This window comes from Podospora pseudocomata, chromosome 6, assembly GCF_035222375.1.
Source record: "Podospora pseudocomata strain CBS 415.72m chromosome 6, whole genome shotgun sequence".
NCBI classification, from domain to species: domain Eukaryota; kingdom Fungi; phylum Ascomycota; class Sordariomycetes; order Sordariales; family Podosporaceae; genus Podospora; species Podospora pseudocomata.
Window position 1 is genome coordinate 2,199,457 of NC_085890.1, and position 13,934 is coordinate 2,213,390.

At 52.5% G+C, this 13,934-nt stretch overlaps 8 protein-coding genes across 8 annotated transcripts; 4 read left to right on the forward strand and 4 right to left on the reverse strand.

Annotated features, from left to right (window-relative positions):
• Positions 1–3,578: 3,578 nt before the first annotated feature.
• On the reverse strand, positions 3,579–5,225 carry QC762_600690 (uncharacterized protein; the record flags this gene model as incomplete). The annotated part of the gene is made up of 1 exon (XM_062891761.1): positions 3,579–5,225. The coding sequence occupies one exon, from the start codon at positions 5,223–5,225 to the stop codon at positions 3,579–3,581; it is 1,647 nt and encodes a 548-aa protein (XP_062740729.1).
• A 520-nt stretch (positions 5,226–5,745) lies between these two features.
• QC762_0095960 (uncharacterized protein) lies at positions 5,746–6,424 on the reverse strand (the record flags this gene model as incomplete). Its single annotated transcript, XM_062884101.1, has 3 exons — positions 5,746–5,759; positions 5,825–5,921; positions 6,119–6,424. 3 exons carry the CDS (start codon positions 6,422–6,424, stop codon positions 5,746–5,748), a joined length of 417 nt encoding a protein of 138 aa, XP_062740730.1.
• QC762_0095970 (uncharacterized protein) lies at positions 5,748–6,749 on the forward strand (the record flags this gene model as incomplete). Its single annotated transcript, XM_062884102.1, has 1 exon — positions 5,748–6,749. The coding sequence occupies one exon, from the start codon at positions 5,748–5,750 to the stop codon at positions 6,747–6,749; it is 1,002 nt and encodes a 333-aa protein (XP_062740731.1).
• A 673-nt stretch (positions 6,750–7,422) lies between these two features.
• QC762_600670 (uncharacterized protein) lies at positions 7,423–8,196 on the forward strand (the record flags this gene model as incomplete). The annotated part of the gene is made up of 1 exon (XM_062891760.1): positions 7,423–8,196. One exon carries the CDS (start codon positions 7,423–7,425, stop codon positions 8,194–8,196), a length of 774 nt encoding a protein of 257 aa, XP_062740732.1.
• A 9-nt stretch (positions 8,197–8,205) lies between these two features.
• On the reverse strand, positions 8,206–9,532 carry QC762_0095990 (uncharacterized protein). The gene is made up of 4 exons (XM_062884103.1): positions 9,354–9,532; positions 8,813–9,271; positions 8,581–8,734; positions 8,206–8,526 (listed from the first exon to the last, which is right to left on the reverse strand). Exons 2-4 carry the CDS (start codon positions 9,108–9,110, stop codon positions 8,256–8,258), a joined length of 723 nt encoding a protein of 240 aa, XP_062740733.1. The 5' UTR covers positions 9,111–9,271; positions 9,354–9,532; the 3' UTR covers positions 8,206–8,255.
• On the forward strand, positions 8,602–9,788 carry QC762_0096000 (uncharacterized protein; the record flags this gene model as incomplete). Its single annotated transcript, XM_062884104.1, has 2 exons — positions 8,602–9,166; positions 9,498–9,788. The coding sequence occupies exons 1-2, from the start codon at positions 9,152–9,154 to the stop codon at positions 9,786–9,788; spliced, it is 306 nt and encodes a 101-aa protein (XP_062740734.1). The 5' UTR covers positions 8,602–9,151.
• An 864-nt stretch (positions 9,789–10,652) lies between these two features.
• QC762_600655 (uncharacterized protein) lies at positions 10,653–12,059 on the forward strand (the record flags this gene model as incomplete). The annotated part of the gene is made up of 4 exons (XM_062891759.1): positions 10,653–10,814; positions 10,873–10,980; positions 11,071–11,456; positions 11,519–12,059. The coding sequence occupies 4 exons, from the start codon at positions 10,653–10,655 to the stop codon at positions 12,057–12,059; spliced, it is 1,197 nt and encodes a 398-aa protein (XP_062740735.1).
• Positions 12,060–12,150: 91 nt separating this feature from the next.
• Positions 12,151–13,037, reverse strand: QC762_600650 (uncharacterized protein; the record flags this gene model as incomplete). The annotated part of the gene is made up of 2 exons (XM_062891758.1): positions 12,151–12,697; positions 12,763–13,037. The coding sequence occupies 2 exons, from the start codon at positions 13,035–13,037 to the stop codon at positions 12,151–12,153; spliced, it is 822 nt and encodes a 273-aa protein (XP_062740736.1).
• Positions 13,038–13,934: the final 897 nt, after the last annotated feature.

Genomic DNA, 13,934 nt, shown 5'->3' on the forward strand with positions numbered 1-13,934 from the left:
ACTGATAAGCTGGCTTCCGGCGTGGCTTTCAGTCGTCTTACCCCGTTCCAATCTCTTATCATCCAGACAGTCTCCTGCTTGGTTTGCATCCCCAGCATCATATATGTGGATATCCGCTTTGCATATCAATGCCTGGGCCTCCGGAAACTTGTTACCCTGCCTTGCCTCCTCCCCAGCACATCTCGCCAGCTCTGCTAACAACTCATCGTATCCCTTTAATGCACCTTCCCCGTTCATTTGGTGACTGAGTATGTCAGCGCGAGTTTTGAGAGCATTGAGGTAGTCAGGATAATCCAAGGTTTAATAACACTATCGTTTTGAATCATCGACTGTAAGCGCTCGCAACGGTCCCTCCAAAGCCCCAGCACCTTATCAATCAGCATCAAAACCTCATTGGGCCTCGTCATGGCCCCATCAGGCCTCGTTGTCGCCGTAGTTTGACTCACTTGATGCCCTATCAAGCTTGTTGCTCCCGGCCAGGTTATGGTCCGTGGCAATCACATTGACATGTGTTTCCGGAAGATGCAACACGTTGACTTGTTTGTCAAGGATCTCGTGGAGCTCGTCCACCGCGCGCCTCGGATTCGTCAACCCGCCCTCATCGCTAAGCGCCGCTGCACGGCCCAACCTCATGGCGAGGGTTTTGCGATGTTCTTTGGTCAGCCTCTCCGCCGTTGTTTCAATCACGTTGTCAAACAATGACAGAGCTTCGTCAAACCTGCCCGGCATCCAGGACAGTATGGAGGCCTTGCCATGCTTTAGATTCTACACCCGCTGGTCATCCTCCGCGCCTCTGTTGAACTGACACCACTCCAAGATGGTCTTGTCGATCATCTTGAGGGCCTCAGGGAGTCTTCTGCTTGGGTGCCGAGCACATTAGCGTGGCAGCTGGATATGTGTAGCCTGGTCTCTCTGTGTAGTAGCCCGTCGGCGGTGCTGCTGATTCTGTCGAGGGCCTGTGCGTAGAGGTTTTCGGCCTTGACGTAGTCTCCGCAGTCCCTGTACACCTTGCCTTGGTTGAGGAGAAGGGTGCTTCTCAGCGCTGAACAGGATTCACTTGTCGGGTTGTCATCGATCACGGATTCCGCCTCCTGGTAGTGTACCAAGGCTTCGTCGTACTCCCCTTTGTCACATTTGATCATGCCTAGACCAATGAGCGTTTGGACAGTCCTTTCTGCGGGCTCACCTCTGTCTTGACAGTATTGGTAACACGATACCATGCGCTCCTCGGCAACTTTCTGATTGCCGCGAAGAAAGCTAAGTTTGGCTGACTCAAATGCCAGAATCCATCTCTTGAACTCGGAGATGGGACTTGGAGTGGTACCGGTCAGCCAGGCTCTCTCGCGGAGTATCGATGATGCATGTGGTAAAAGTCCGGAGCACGTATCGAAGCTGCTCGGCTGGCAGAGGAAGGAGGGGGTGCTATAAGGCGTGAAGCAGCTTGTGACCAGAGACAAAACGAGGTCAAATGCTTCCTGACATGCTGCTGGATTTTCACTTGCCAGCCATTTGGTAGCAATGAGTGAAGTATATTGGTGGAAAGTATAGGACCTGGCTGAGGGAACGCCAGGGCTCTCTTTACGTGATACCAGACCATACGCAATCAAAACGCCTGGGTGGTCAAGATATGCCATGGTATGGAGTATCTTCGAAGCAATTGGACTTTGTCGGCAGATTGTTTTGAAGGACGAGACCCATGTCTGCAAGATCACATCAGACATGCTGTCGAATGTAAAGCCGTCGTGAGCCCTGAGTATCTCCAGATATCGGTTTATGGTCTTCGACTTTTCACCAATGTATGCCACCGCTTGGCAGATCGCCAAGGAAAAGAAGTCCAGCCCTTTTAGAAGAATATCGACACCTGATCGAAGCCTGGTCCTCCCAGACTCCCTTGTATCTTCCTGGATATTGATTGTGCTTTCTTCGCTCTCCTCTGTTATGACAAGCTCCGGGATATCCTTAGCAGTCGCGAGTTTTCGAATTAGTTCTTGCGCATCGAGCTCTTGCATCCTATTGGCATCAATAACGAACCCATTTAGAAGCAGTTTGGAGCTTATCAACGACCTATCACGAGAGGTAAATATGATGGTCCCCTTTCTTACTGGAAGGATATCGTGCAGCAGCTGTGGGAATAAGTCCAGTCTCCGCTCATCAAGCTGGTCCACAAACATTCTGCATGCTCCAGACTCCTCAGAGTCTAGCCAGTCTCTCGCTTTGAGACAAGCCTGAAGATTGCCTATGTTGTCAGACCCTTGCCCAAGGTGCAGCGCAATCTTGGCATAGGACGTCATGAAATGCTCCTCTGAGGATCCGTTGACCCAGAACAGATGGTAGTTTAGAGGTGAGGGCCTCATTAACGTGTATCAAGGACCACCCTTTTCACGGATTCCTCGTCAGGTCTTTCCAGAGTTTCTGCCTCTTTTACTGCTGCTTTATAGCAGTCATTGAACTGTCCGATGAGTTTGTGAACCTCTGGATTCGCTTAGATTCTTTGAAGCAGTTTAAAGAACAGTCCATGTGATTGCTGAGTTTTGGTTATTTTAACGTCCCGTGCCACAATCGGATCGGTGCTCCCCCAAAGAAGCAGGTAATCGTGCATTGCAGCGTTGTTACGCGAGAATGGAATGATGTCGTAGCTGGTTCCATGAAGATCCTTTCGGATATCCAAGAAGGCCAATTCAGTCAAGACATGATGACATTCAGGGTTCCCGTATTGCTCTTCGACACAATCTCTGATTCGGCCGTGTAGAGCCTTTGTGGTCACATTTGTCTCAGTTCTCCATTAGTTGGATATTTCCTTGATTGTTGCAGCATAGGGTGCTGTGGACGGGTCTTCGTAGTATGCTTTGAGAAGTTGGGAATCAAATACCACCACTGCGTCGACGCTGGAGATCACCACGGTGCTATGGGAATCCAAAGATGGTAATAGGCAATACTAGTTCGAGAGAATGTTATGAACGGCAGCATCATCCCCTTCCCGGGTTTCTTGAACCAAGAGAGGAGCCTTGTCCGAGATTGTACGGGAGCGTATAACTTTGAGCCAATTGATAATGCTTCTCAGGTAGTGTGAGTTTGCCGGCACGCCGTTCTTGTGATCATGAGCATAAACAATAAAAATGCTTGTCGTTTCACGTTGAAACACGTTGGTATCCGCGAGGGCGGCTAGAATTTCGTCAAAGACATCATCCAGATTTAAGGCAATGTCAATCAGTCACATCGACTAAGTATTTACATGGCTAGGTATCACGTCTGCTTAAATTAAACACCTCTATATAAGCGCAGCTCGTTGTTTGCTAACATTTGAATGGGTTGAGATTGCAACCATGAAGAATCAGGGGCTGACTCGAGCGAATATTTTGAGTTGTCTGGGCGAGCTCGGAAGGCGGACCCATTGCTCGAAAACATGCATGACAACTCACCACAGCCAGTTGTGGTCAAAATGCAGGGTAGATGTCTTTGAATGGGATGCGCGCTTGCCCAATGTAAGTAGACCCCAGCAGTAATGGAGGCTAAGAAGGTGCTGGGCTGCTCAGGCATGATTTTTACATCAAGACATTTTTTAAGGATCACTGAACGTATTACGCACGACCCCTCAGCTTAAACTCCAACTCCAATGCCCCAGGCGAAGCAGTGAATTGATCCCTCAACTCACCAACCAGCCTCTCTCCCCTTTCTTTCCCCCAGTACCCAACATCAAACCTCGTCACCAACAATGCAATGACAAACCTCATTTCTGCCATTGCAAGTGCTTTCCCAACGCAATTGAACCTCCCCTGACTAAAAGGCTGGAACCCCCTACCATCCCTCACCATCTCAGGCCTTGTGGTCCACCTCTCTGGAACCCACTCGTGAGCTCTTTCATAGGCCTCCTCCGACCTTCCCATTGACCACCTCGGTGACACAATAGTGACCCCACCTGGCACCCAGCTTCCCGCAATCTCCAACCCTCCTTCTGGAGTCTGCCGATAACCCCCAGTCGGCACCGCCGGCCAAAGCCTCATAGTCTCCTTAATAACCCCCGTCAACAACCCAACCTTTGCCAGCTCCCCCTTGTCATAAATATCCACCCCGTCCAACTTTCCCCTCAACCTCTCCTGCAGCTCCCTATTCCTAACCAACTCATAAAAAGCAAACACCAACGTTGGAGCAATAGTATCACTCCCTGCAATAACAACCGTAACCGCATCCCCATTCAACCACTCCCTATCCTTTTTCAACGTCCCCCTGCTCAAACTCTCCTCAATCAACCAATGACTCACATCCCTCCTTGCCCACACCTTCCCATGCCTTGCGATCCTCTCCCCCATCCGCTCCTTACACCACTCCATCATCCCCAACCAATCCCTCACAATCCACATCCAAGGCGTGACATAAAACGCTACCTGCGCAAGCCAAGGAACAGCACTAAAGGGTCCCAACAATCCCATCGCCCGTCTCAACAACCTCACCGCCCAGTGCCATTTCTGCGATTGCAACATTTCAAACCCCTGACCAAAGGCAAACTCGCCCATTACATCAAACGTGAAGAAATAGAACCAGTCAGAGGCATTGATCGGCTTTCCCTGTCTGGATAGACCCTCTATCCTCTCTGCCAGGACTTCAGCATGGTGATACACTCGCGTCTCATAATCCCTCATAGCAGCAGAAGTAAAACCCTTGTCCCACACCTTTCTCCTCTGGTCATGCTCATGAACATCCCGCGTGGTGTTGAGTGCTATTTCAGGCAGCAAAAAGTCATACCACACTGCCTTGGTGCACGTACTCTTTGGGCCGTCGATAGTGTTTGGGACAGAGGGGTCAATGATGGTTAGCTCTTCCGGGCCGGTGCGGATCACGCTGCCGTGTTGGGCCCGGAGGCCTTCAATGACGAGATGGTTTTTCCCGTAGCGGCACTGCCAGACGTGCCAGAATTTTGTGATGGCCGCGAGTTTGGGACCGGGGAAGGAGCGGAGGCGGTGGAAGTACAGCCGGTAGATGGAGATGCTGCTGAAGAGGCCTAGGATGTAGGAGGTGGTGAGAAGGAAGGTGGCCTGGAAGGGATTCGGTTGGTCATGGTAAAAGGAAATGAGGTAAATGAAGGTGGTGAGAGAGGAGTAGAGCCAGAATAGCGCTGGGGCTTGCATGTGCCATTCCCCTCGTATGAAGAGAGCCAGGTGGGAGGTAACCCCAAGCAGGGCGGCTGCTGGGTATAGCACAGCGGAGGGAAGGTCTAGCAGAAGACCCATGGTGGCTAACCTTCGCAGGACGGGTGCTATGGTGGAAGACAGGGCCGATATGGCCTAGGAGTGGGGAGAGGGAAGAGATGATGAGGATAGATAAAGCGGATGCTCGGAACGGGGTGAGATATTAGGGGGGCCGCATTCAGCCCTATGCCTCCCCTGAACATGGCGGGCTGTCTGATACTGGCGCAGAACGTTGAATGTGAAGACAGCCGACTGGACCACCGCTCCGTTCTCCGAGCTCGCCTATTTCAGCACATGTTTGTGACCGAAGGGCAGAAACGCTCTTGGCCGTGGCACAGTGGTGATGTTATTCCGGGACGTAACTACCCGGACGGAGTTACGGATGTGAAGGAAGATGAGACGCCGTCTGAGAGAATGTGCCGACGGGGCTGAGGTAGTGGCATAGTTGCCGCGTGGCGATGAGCGAGGAAACAGACATGATCAAATACCCGTCGCTGTCTCTACCAGAGAGACTGGAACTGATTCGGCCCAACCAAGTCGAGTGAACAGAAACAAAAAGAGATCATGGACTCCGAGCTATTGAACAGCCAGGTAAGAGTGGTTACCATCTTGAAAGGTCTTGCTGCGGGCCAGATACTTACCATGGACCAGATGGCCGAGGCCATACATCGAATGCAGAAGCTGGTCGGTTGTGGCGTTTTCCATATCCAATCGATCTGGCTCTTCACCCGCAGTGACCTGAAGACGATCGTGATCCCCCAGTCAGCTTTCGGGATCATTAATGCCATTGCCAGCTCCAACGACTGGCCAGAGGTGCTGAGCCGCGTACCAATGGTCTTCTTTTGGGTGTGGATCAACCTGTTGCCTTTCGCGATCGACAATCAACGTCAGGCGGAAGCCATACTCGAAGACCGACACAACAAGCCATGGCGAACAATGCCTTCACAGAGAATGACAGAGGCCCAGGCCAGAATACTCATGCTTCTGTTGTATCCGGTATCTCTCTTCACGAGCCTGCGGCTGGGAGGAACACGCCAGTGTCTGGCGTTGATGGTGCTTGGATATGGATACAACGACCTGAATCTGGCTGACAGGAGCTGGATCAGCCGGAACGTTATCAACGCCTTGGGTTTCTGCTCCTTTGCCTCGGGGGCCTTGGAAGTTGCCATGGACTCGCCCTTATCATTTTCAGGGGGAAACAACCAGACTGTTGTCAAATGGCTTGCTATGATTGGCGGCATTGTCTTCTCAACGGTACAGACTCAGGACATGGCGGATCAGGTCGGGGATAGCTCGAGGGGCAGAAAGTCGATGCCGTTGGCTCTCGGAGACGGACCGGCTCGATGGATGATTGCGATTCCCATGGTTGGATGGTCGATAGTCTGCCCCTGGTTTTGGGGTGCGGGTGCTGTGGTACATGTGGTCGCTGCATTCTTGGGCCTCTTGATTGCATGCAAGACGCTGACATGGCGTAGCATTGAGGCGGATAAGCGGACTTTCCAATTGTGGAATCTGTGGATGGCAGGTCTCTACACTCTGCCTTTGCTCTCTGCAGGTGGGCGGTGAATGATGGTGGTGGGGGTTGGGCTGTTGCCTGCCATAGAAACAAGAGGGGGAAGGTGGGGGGTATGCATGTTTGCTCCTTCTCTGATACAATCAACTCGCACTTTTTTCATAGTTGAGCAATAATTACGTTTCTTTCAAAATCCACAGAACATGTTACTAGGCACTATACACGGTCCTGGCCTCTGCGAGTTCTTTTCGATACCATATATGATCTCAACATCGCTTCACTGATAGATATCTGATATGATCACTATACCCGGTTTTTTAGCAGCCATGTCATCATAACTCCGGTCTTTTCACCGCTATCTAATCTGCGCTGATGTGACACAGATTCTCGTTAGGCGAAGCCCGTTCGGGAGGATCGGTACAAAAGGACGCCCGGGTCCGGTCCAACAGCCGGTACTTTATTGCGACATCGGCTCCGGTCCCACGCCCCCGTCGCTGTCATATTTGACGGCCGCGCCACCCCCGCTGCCCGCCAGCCTGATGAACAGTGGGATGTGAGCTTGGCTTTGTCAGTGCTGACTGCTGACCTGCACCCGTTCCGACACAGCTCCAGCAAGCTGCCGGATATTTCCCTCCTCGACACCAGTCTCATTCTCGCTTCGTCCTCCGCGCCGTCCTTGTAATCCGCCCTCCTGCAATCCGCATCCTCTGAGCACATTCCATCAACATGGCCAAGCCCGTTTTCGTCCTCCTTCACGGTGCGTGGCACGGTCCGAGCTGCTGGCACCGTGTCATCGCCGAGCTTGAACAGGCCGGCTACAAGGCTGTTGCTCCCGCATTACCTTCTTCGGGTTCCACACCACCTACACCCGACTGGTCCAAGGATGTAGAGATAATCCATCAGACTGTTTCGGACCTCGTAAAGCGGCAGGATGTTGTTGTGGTCACACACAGCTTCAGCGGAATGACTGGCGGCACAGCGTTGGAGGGTCTGGACAAGGATACTTGCATGTCCAGAGGGCTGAAGGGGGGTGTGATCAGACTCATCTACATTACAGCCTTTCTTGTTCCGGAAGGGTTCCAACACTCGCCTGAAGGAACGCGAGACAACATGATCCCCGAGATGATTACCAGTCTGGACTCGGGCATCGTTACGGTCAAGCCAGAGGATGTGAAAGGCATGTTCTATCAGGATTTAGACGACGACACAGTTGCCGAGCTGGCAAAGGAACTTCGCCCGCAAAGCTTTGGTGCCTTCTGGAGTACCACTACTCACGCCGCTTGGCGCCATGTCCCGACGACCTACATCCTTACCACTGGCGACAGGCCGACCACCGTTGTTGCGGCACAGTACCTCGTTGACTCGGCAAAAGCAAGTGGCCCACATAAGATTGACAATGTCATCAAAGTCGACACCGGCCATTCGCCCTTCATCAGCCGACCTGAGTGGACTGCAAAAACATTGATTGAAGAGGCTAATAGGTCACTTCAGCTGGAGTAAATCATTGGCTACATAGTTGGAATCAAAATCCCCTGAACATCTCTACTATGGCACAGACTTCAATTATCTGGCCTTTGTCCAATAACAGTGAGCCGCCCGACATTGTACGCCAACTTCTGCCTGTCCCGAAATACTCGGGTGATCAGTTCTCTGCAGCAGCTGCCTAGGTCTCCCGCAATGTGATCCAAAGCCTTGTAGCTCACTTCCTCCGAAGCCATCAATGCTGTGTCCAGCTGAAACGGCAAGAGCTCCAAAGGAAACGGACGGTTATCGGTGGTAATGTTCACCAAGCCATTCTGCTCGAAGAATTCAGGGAGTCTGACTGGCCAACTGAAAAAGTGTAAGTAGTTCTCCAGAGTCTGACTTGAGAATAGAATGATTTACTCATCAGTCGTCCAGTTTGGCTTCGTCCCACCCAATGTACCTATCATCTCGAGCAATGGGGTTAGGTTGTCGGTGATGTTCTTTCCCTCCTTGGTTCGAACTATCTTCCACCTGCTGTAATCAATCTCCCCCCAGGAGATCCACCCGCCGGGCTCTACGACAAGCACTAAGTATCAGCACATGGCGATACGGCAAGAGCTCAACCGCCTGACCGAAAGAGTGGGACCCATACTCAACAGCTTGACAAGGTTTTTGATGATCGGAGCGGGATCGTTGCTGTGGACAGCTAGATGAAACAGTTGGATGTGGACAATGTCATACCTCCCAACGAGGCGGTCTGGCAGCGGTGCCAAGCAGTCGAGGTTGTGAACCGACACGTTGGGTGGTAACCATTCCTTGGGTGGACACTGCGTCAAGTCGATATCGAAGCCGTCGATCCTTGCCGAAGCCGGGAGATATCGCGCCAGGTCCACGAGCCAGATCCTGCAGAGAAAAGGATATGGTGTGAACGACATGCATTTGGCCTGCATGGCTGACAGGAAGGGCACATAGGGTGAGGGGGAAACTTTAGATGAAACCGTACCCAGTGCCCACTCCTATCTCCGCGACCTGCATCCCTTCGCGGTCCGCTGGAATGCTAGGATGGAGACTAAATCCGCCGTCTTTCCAAAGGAAATATTGCAGGTTGAGCCTACAACGCAGAAACGTCAGACTCTGATTAACCCACCCTGAAGGCCAGGGCCAGCCAAGGCTTCTTTGACATTTGTACTGACCGGGCATTGGCCGAAAAGCTCCTCCCCAAAATGTACGCTTCGTCATGCGCCGTTGTGTTCGACATCTTACGCGTATCAATCCTGAGGTAGACGAGGCGACCTGAATAATCGAGTTTGGCAGCCACTGACGACAGATTTTGACAGGATTCCGGCGTATCCGTCCACACAGCTTTATACAATATTCATCACCATCAAGCCGCACAATTGCTCGCCGTCAACAATCCAACTGGCAAGGCAACCTGTATCACGGAAACTTCCATCACAAAACAGTATATGCAGAATATCGGCAAAAGGACCGCAAGCATGGCTGCGGCGTATGCTCCCACTGGGTGCCTTACCAACGACCCCAAGACCACTCATATTGCACAACTGGTTGCGTTTGGCCAAACTGTTTACCGAGAGGAGCGTCAAGTGGCCGAAAGTGGATCCGACTGAGGGCATAAGCTTGCATATGCAGCATAGGATCTATGTAGGTTGTCGTACCGCTCCCGAAGATCCCGTAGCTATGATAGCCCCGGTGGTAGTGCATGCAAAGGTACAGTGGGTATGACCCTGCATTGGTCAGAGATTCCGCAGATCCCCCAACAACGACGGGCTAGAGCCATCTTTTTACACCATTAGTAGGATCGACCTTTGAGAACCAAAGACCAGAAATCGGGCAAACAAACATACAGCATGGATCCGAAGGATTTGTACCGCACTACACTTCCAACATTACCTTTAACAGACTTCCATATGGGGGGTCACAAGATTCACTGTCTGACCAACAAAGCTATCACCGTCCTTGTCCGACCACCTCCGTCATACAGAGCCACATTCGTTCCAAAATCGCATTCGAAAGTCCTACGCAGGACGAAGACGGCTGGATAGGCCCGTCCCAGCACGTTGTGCGGGTAGCATTGCTCGTTCCTCTCCCGGCCCTTCCGTGGTTCAGCGTGGATGCGGCACAGCTTCACGATAAGGTATGGTGCAACGATCTCGGTCAGCCAGCGGCGCAAAAGTGCACGAAGCCTGACCGCAAGCAGCCTCAAATTCAACAATGAGCTGAGGCTCCCTGACGCTTATCGGAGAGGCGCTATCTCAGATAACCGTCGGTTTCCCCCAACATTTCGGCCGTGAACCGGCTGTCACGGAAATTTCATTTTGATATCCTCATGGCAACCTGACTGGCGCGCATTGCATCGCCTTCATGCACTTGGGAGGTAGTTGTCCGGACAGAATCAGCAACATCGGTTCAACCCTTGATATTGCCATCTAGACGGTCACCGCTGTTGCCGCAGATAGAGCCTCATCCCTACGATGGCCCCCTACAATGTCCGCATGGTGTTTCCGACTGCGGTATTAGCGGTGAACAGCACTGGCTTACTCCTGTCCTTTACGGCGGTGGCATTGAGATTCTACTCGCAGTCATTGCGTGGCACCAAGATGGGACTGTCCGAGTACTCCATCATAGCCTCCTGGGTGCGTTCCCAACCCTCTCTCCCTGGCCCCCACAACAACTAACGACCCACCAACATAGCTCTTCACCTTCGGCCTAGTCGTCTCCGAGAATTTCACCGTCACCCACGGCGGTGTCGGCCAGGTCTCTTCAACCGTAACAGCGGAAGAACTCCTGTTCTCCACCAAGGTAAATAACCCCTGTTCCATTCCCCACCTGTCATCACCCCAGCAACCACCACCCTCCTTTTCCACATAAACACTAACCTTCGGACGATAGCAATTCATCACCATAGGCGTCTGCGGCTCCCTATCCGTAACCCTCGTCAAAATCTCCCTTCTTTCTTACTTCCTCACAGTATTCTCAGCCTACCACTGGTTCGTCATATGCGATTACATCCTCCTCGCCCTGACAACAGGGTACGGCATCGCCTTTGTGATCGTCTCCCTCGCCGGCTGCCGACCCTTTAGCGCAAACTGGGATAAAGTCTCCAATCCCGACTATGTCTGCATTGAGACGAGCAATTTCTATGTAGCGCAGACGGGGGTGGGGGCTATACTGGATTGTCTGATCTTGTTGCTGCCGGGGGGGGTGATTTTGGGGTTGAGGAGTATGAGGAGGCGAAGGAAGTGGGGGTTGTGGGGGGTTTTTAGTTTTGGGATCGTGTAAGTTTTCCCGGGGGAGCAGGGAGGGGGAAAAAAGCGGAGGTTGTACTGACAATGGGTAGGATCTGTGGCGTCTCCATTACGAGGCTGGTTTACAATAATATGGAGGAGTGGATGGCTACTAACTTTACAGAGTACGCGGGTATTGCGGCGTTGTTGGGGGCGTTGGAGGCAAATTTGAGTATTGTTTGTGCTTGTATGCCTGCTATGCCGGCGCTGTATCATAAGGTGAGGGGGCGGTGGAAGGGGGGGGATCGTCAGGAGGTGGGGAAGTTGGGAGGGGAGGAGAGTGATGGTGGGGTGAAGGGGGAGGGGGTTGAGAGTGAGAAGACGGTTGATGTTGAGAGGAGGAGGTTGAGGGAGGAGGGGGATAAGCTTTATCCGTTGAGTGTTACACAGAAGACGGTGGTGAGTAGGACGGAGGGGGAGAGGGATGATGTGGAAGCAGGGGGGATGGAGTTGTGGGCTGGGCCGGGGGTGGTGGATTTGGATATGTTGGATTTGCCGAGGATGAATAGGGTTGAGAGCGGGAGTGAGGGCGGCCAGGGGCTGCCCGAGTCGCCTTGTTGGGGGGTTAATCAGGCGAGGAAGTGGAGGCGGTGACTGGGACTTGTATATTCGTTTGGTGATTTCATAGCGGTCAAGAATTTAGCGCGAATTCAACCTTTCCGTCTGCTATCTGCCTTCCCCATTTCTACATGGGCACATAATCCACCACCTCCGTCAACCCAACCATCGCCGGCACCCCCCCTTCCCCTTCCCTCAACGCATAAAAAGCCTTTGTCGACTCAACATCACTAACCTGAATTTCTGGCGGGGCCCTCGAGTAATTCATAACCGACTTTTCGTTCCTCGGCCCCAACTGCACCGACGCCGCCGCCTCAAACACGGTCCCCGTCTCGGGGTTCACGTCCACCGCGAACTCATGCCTTAACCCTAAAACGTGTCCTAGCTCGTGGGTGAAGACCTTCCATAGGTTTGCCTTCCACCGGGGCATCGAAAAGACGGGGTTGTAGACGAGCATCATGTTGAGGTCGTTGGCGTTGGGGAAGAAGGCTGAGGCGAGGGTGCCGCCGCTGTCGCCGCCGTGGCAGAGGGCGAAGGTGGCGTCTTTGGGGTCGGTGACCCATTCGAAGGTTACGCCAATGGAGAGGTCGTTCCACTTTTGGCAGGCGAGGTTTAGGTGGGTTGCTGCGTAGGAGGCGTCGGAGGGGGTTTTGAAGCCGGAGGTTAGGACGACCCTGACAGGGGGTTAGTATACTTGGTTTTGAGGAGGGGGAAAATCAAAGGGAAGGGGGGTGCATACCATCTGATGACTGACCCGGGTGCCCATCGCGGGCACTCCTTTTCGAGACCGACCATGATGTTGTGGGGTGCACCGGGCCCGCGGAAAGGTCTGGGGATGGGCTGCTGGGTTATGCAGTGGGGGAAGAAGTCATCGTCGGGGGAGGAGTCGTCTCTGGGTAGGGAGGGGATCTTGTCTGAGGGGGAGACAGTGTCGAGGGCATGTTCGCCGAGGGCATCGATAACTTGACCGATGATGATCTCCTTTGTGGAGGGTTCCGAGGTTGGGGTAGCCATGTTTGGTGTTGGGGACGTACCGCACCAATTTGGGGGTAGGAGATCCAGGTTGAGTTAGTGATGAAGGGTGGTAAAGGAGGGATGGTGGAATATGAGTGTCGGTAAGAACTTTAGACTGAATGGTTTGGCTGATGGTGAGGCAAAATGGAAGATCCGATGATGGTATCCAGGAGCGGCTTTATAACAGAAACAGTTGGTCCCCAGCTTCACTGTCACAAGTTGATCAGGCGTAGCTAGCTGCATGCGCGTGAGCGGGGTGATCTATGAGAATTCCTGTGTAGGAGAGGGAGAAAACCCCATAAGTCTCAAGCCGCATGTTGAGCGAGACAGGGGTGTGTAACACAACCCCTGAATGTGTACTAGTGCGGTGCTTGACAGCAGCTGGAACAAGCAACAAAAGCCTATAGCAAACCCCAAAGAACGCCATACAGCTAATTATTGTCCAACACCTGTACGGTGGTGTAAAGTCTGCGCAGTTGTATCCTCTTTATTGACGCAGTCCTGAGGTACTAGAACATCTGCCATGAGAGAGATATACCGGACCACATACTCCGCTCAGCCAGTTGCAGCCCTACAAGGCGGTGATCTGACCAAATATGGACTCAAGCTCCAACAAATTAGGCTTAGCATAGATTTCTGGAAAAGTTGGGATGCACTCCGTGCTGCTCAGCAAGAGAGGGGTAGATGGGATCTGAGTTGCAATCCGAGCACTCAGATGGCCCCAGACAAACAGCCGCAACATGCTCAATCCAATAGTTGCCATGGGTAGGAAACAGAGGTGAAACTATCTTTGCAGCCACAAGATACCTTAGTGAGCCCTGGTAGGTCGTGAGACTGTTTAGGTGTGCTGGTATATTGCATACACTTTACTCGGTGTCCAATATCCAGATCCAGCCA

What these genes read in the sequence shown, in the direction of transcription:
- QC762_0095990 (XM_062884103.1), bottom strand. Translation starts at nt 9,110, where the DNA reads ATGCAGGCCAAATGCATGTCGTTCACACCATATCCTTTTCTCTGCAGG. An exon ending in AAACCTTGTCAAGCTGTTGA is followed by an intron (nt 8,735 to 8,812) that starts GTATGGGTCCCA and finishes TGCTTGTCGTAG; the next exon opens with AGCCCGGCGGGTGGATCTCC. An exon ending in CCAAACTGGACGACTGATGA is followed by an intron (nt 8,527 to 8,580) that starts GTAAATCATTCT and finishes ACACTTTTTCAG; the next exon opens with TTGGCCAGTCAGACTCCCTG.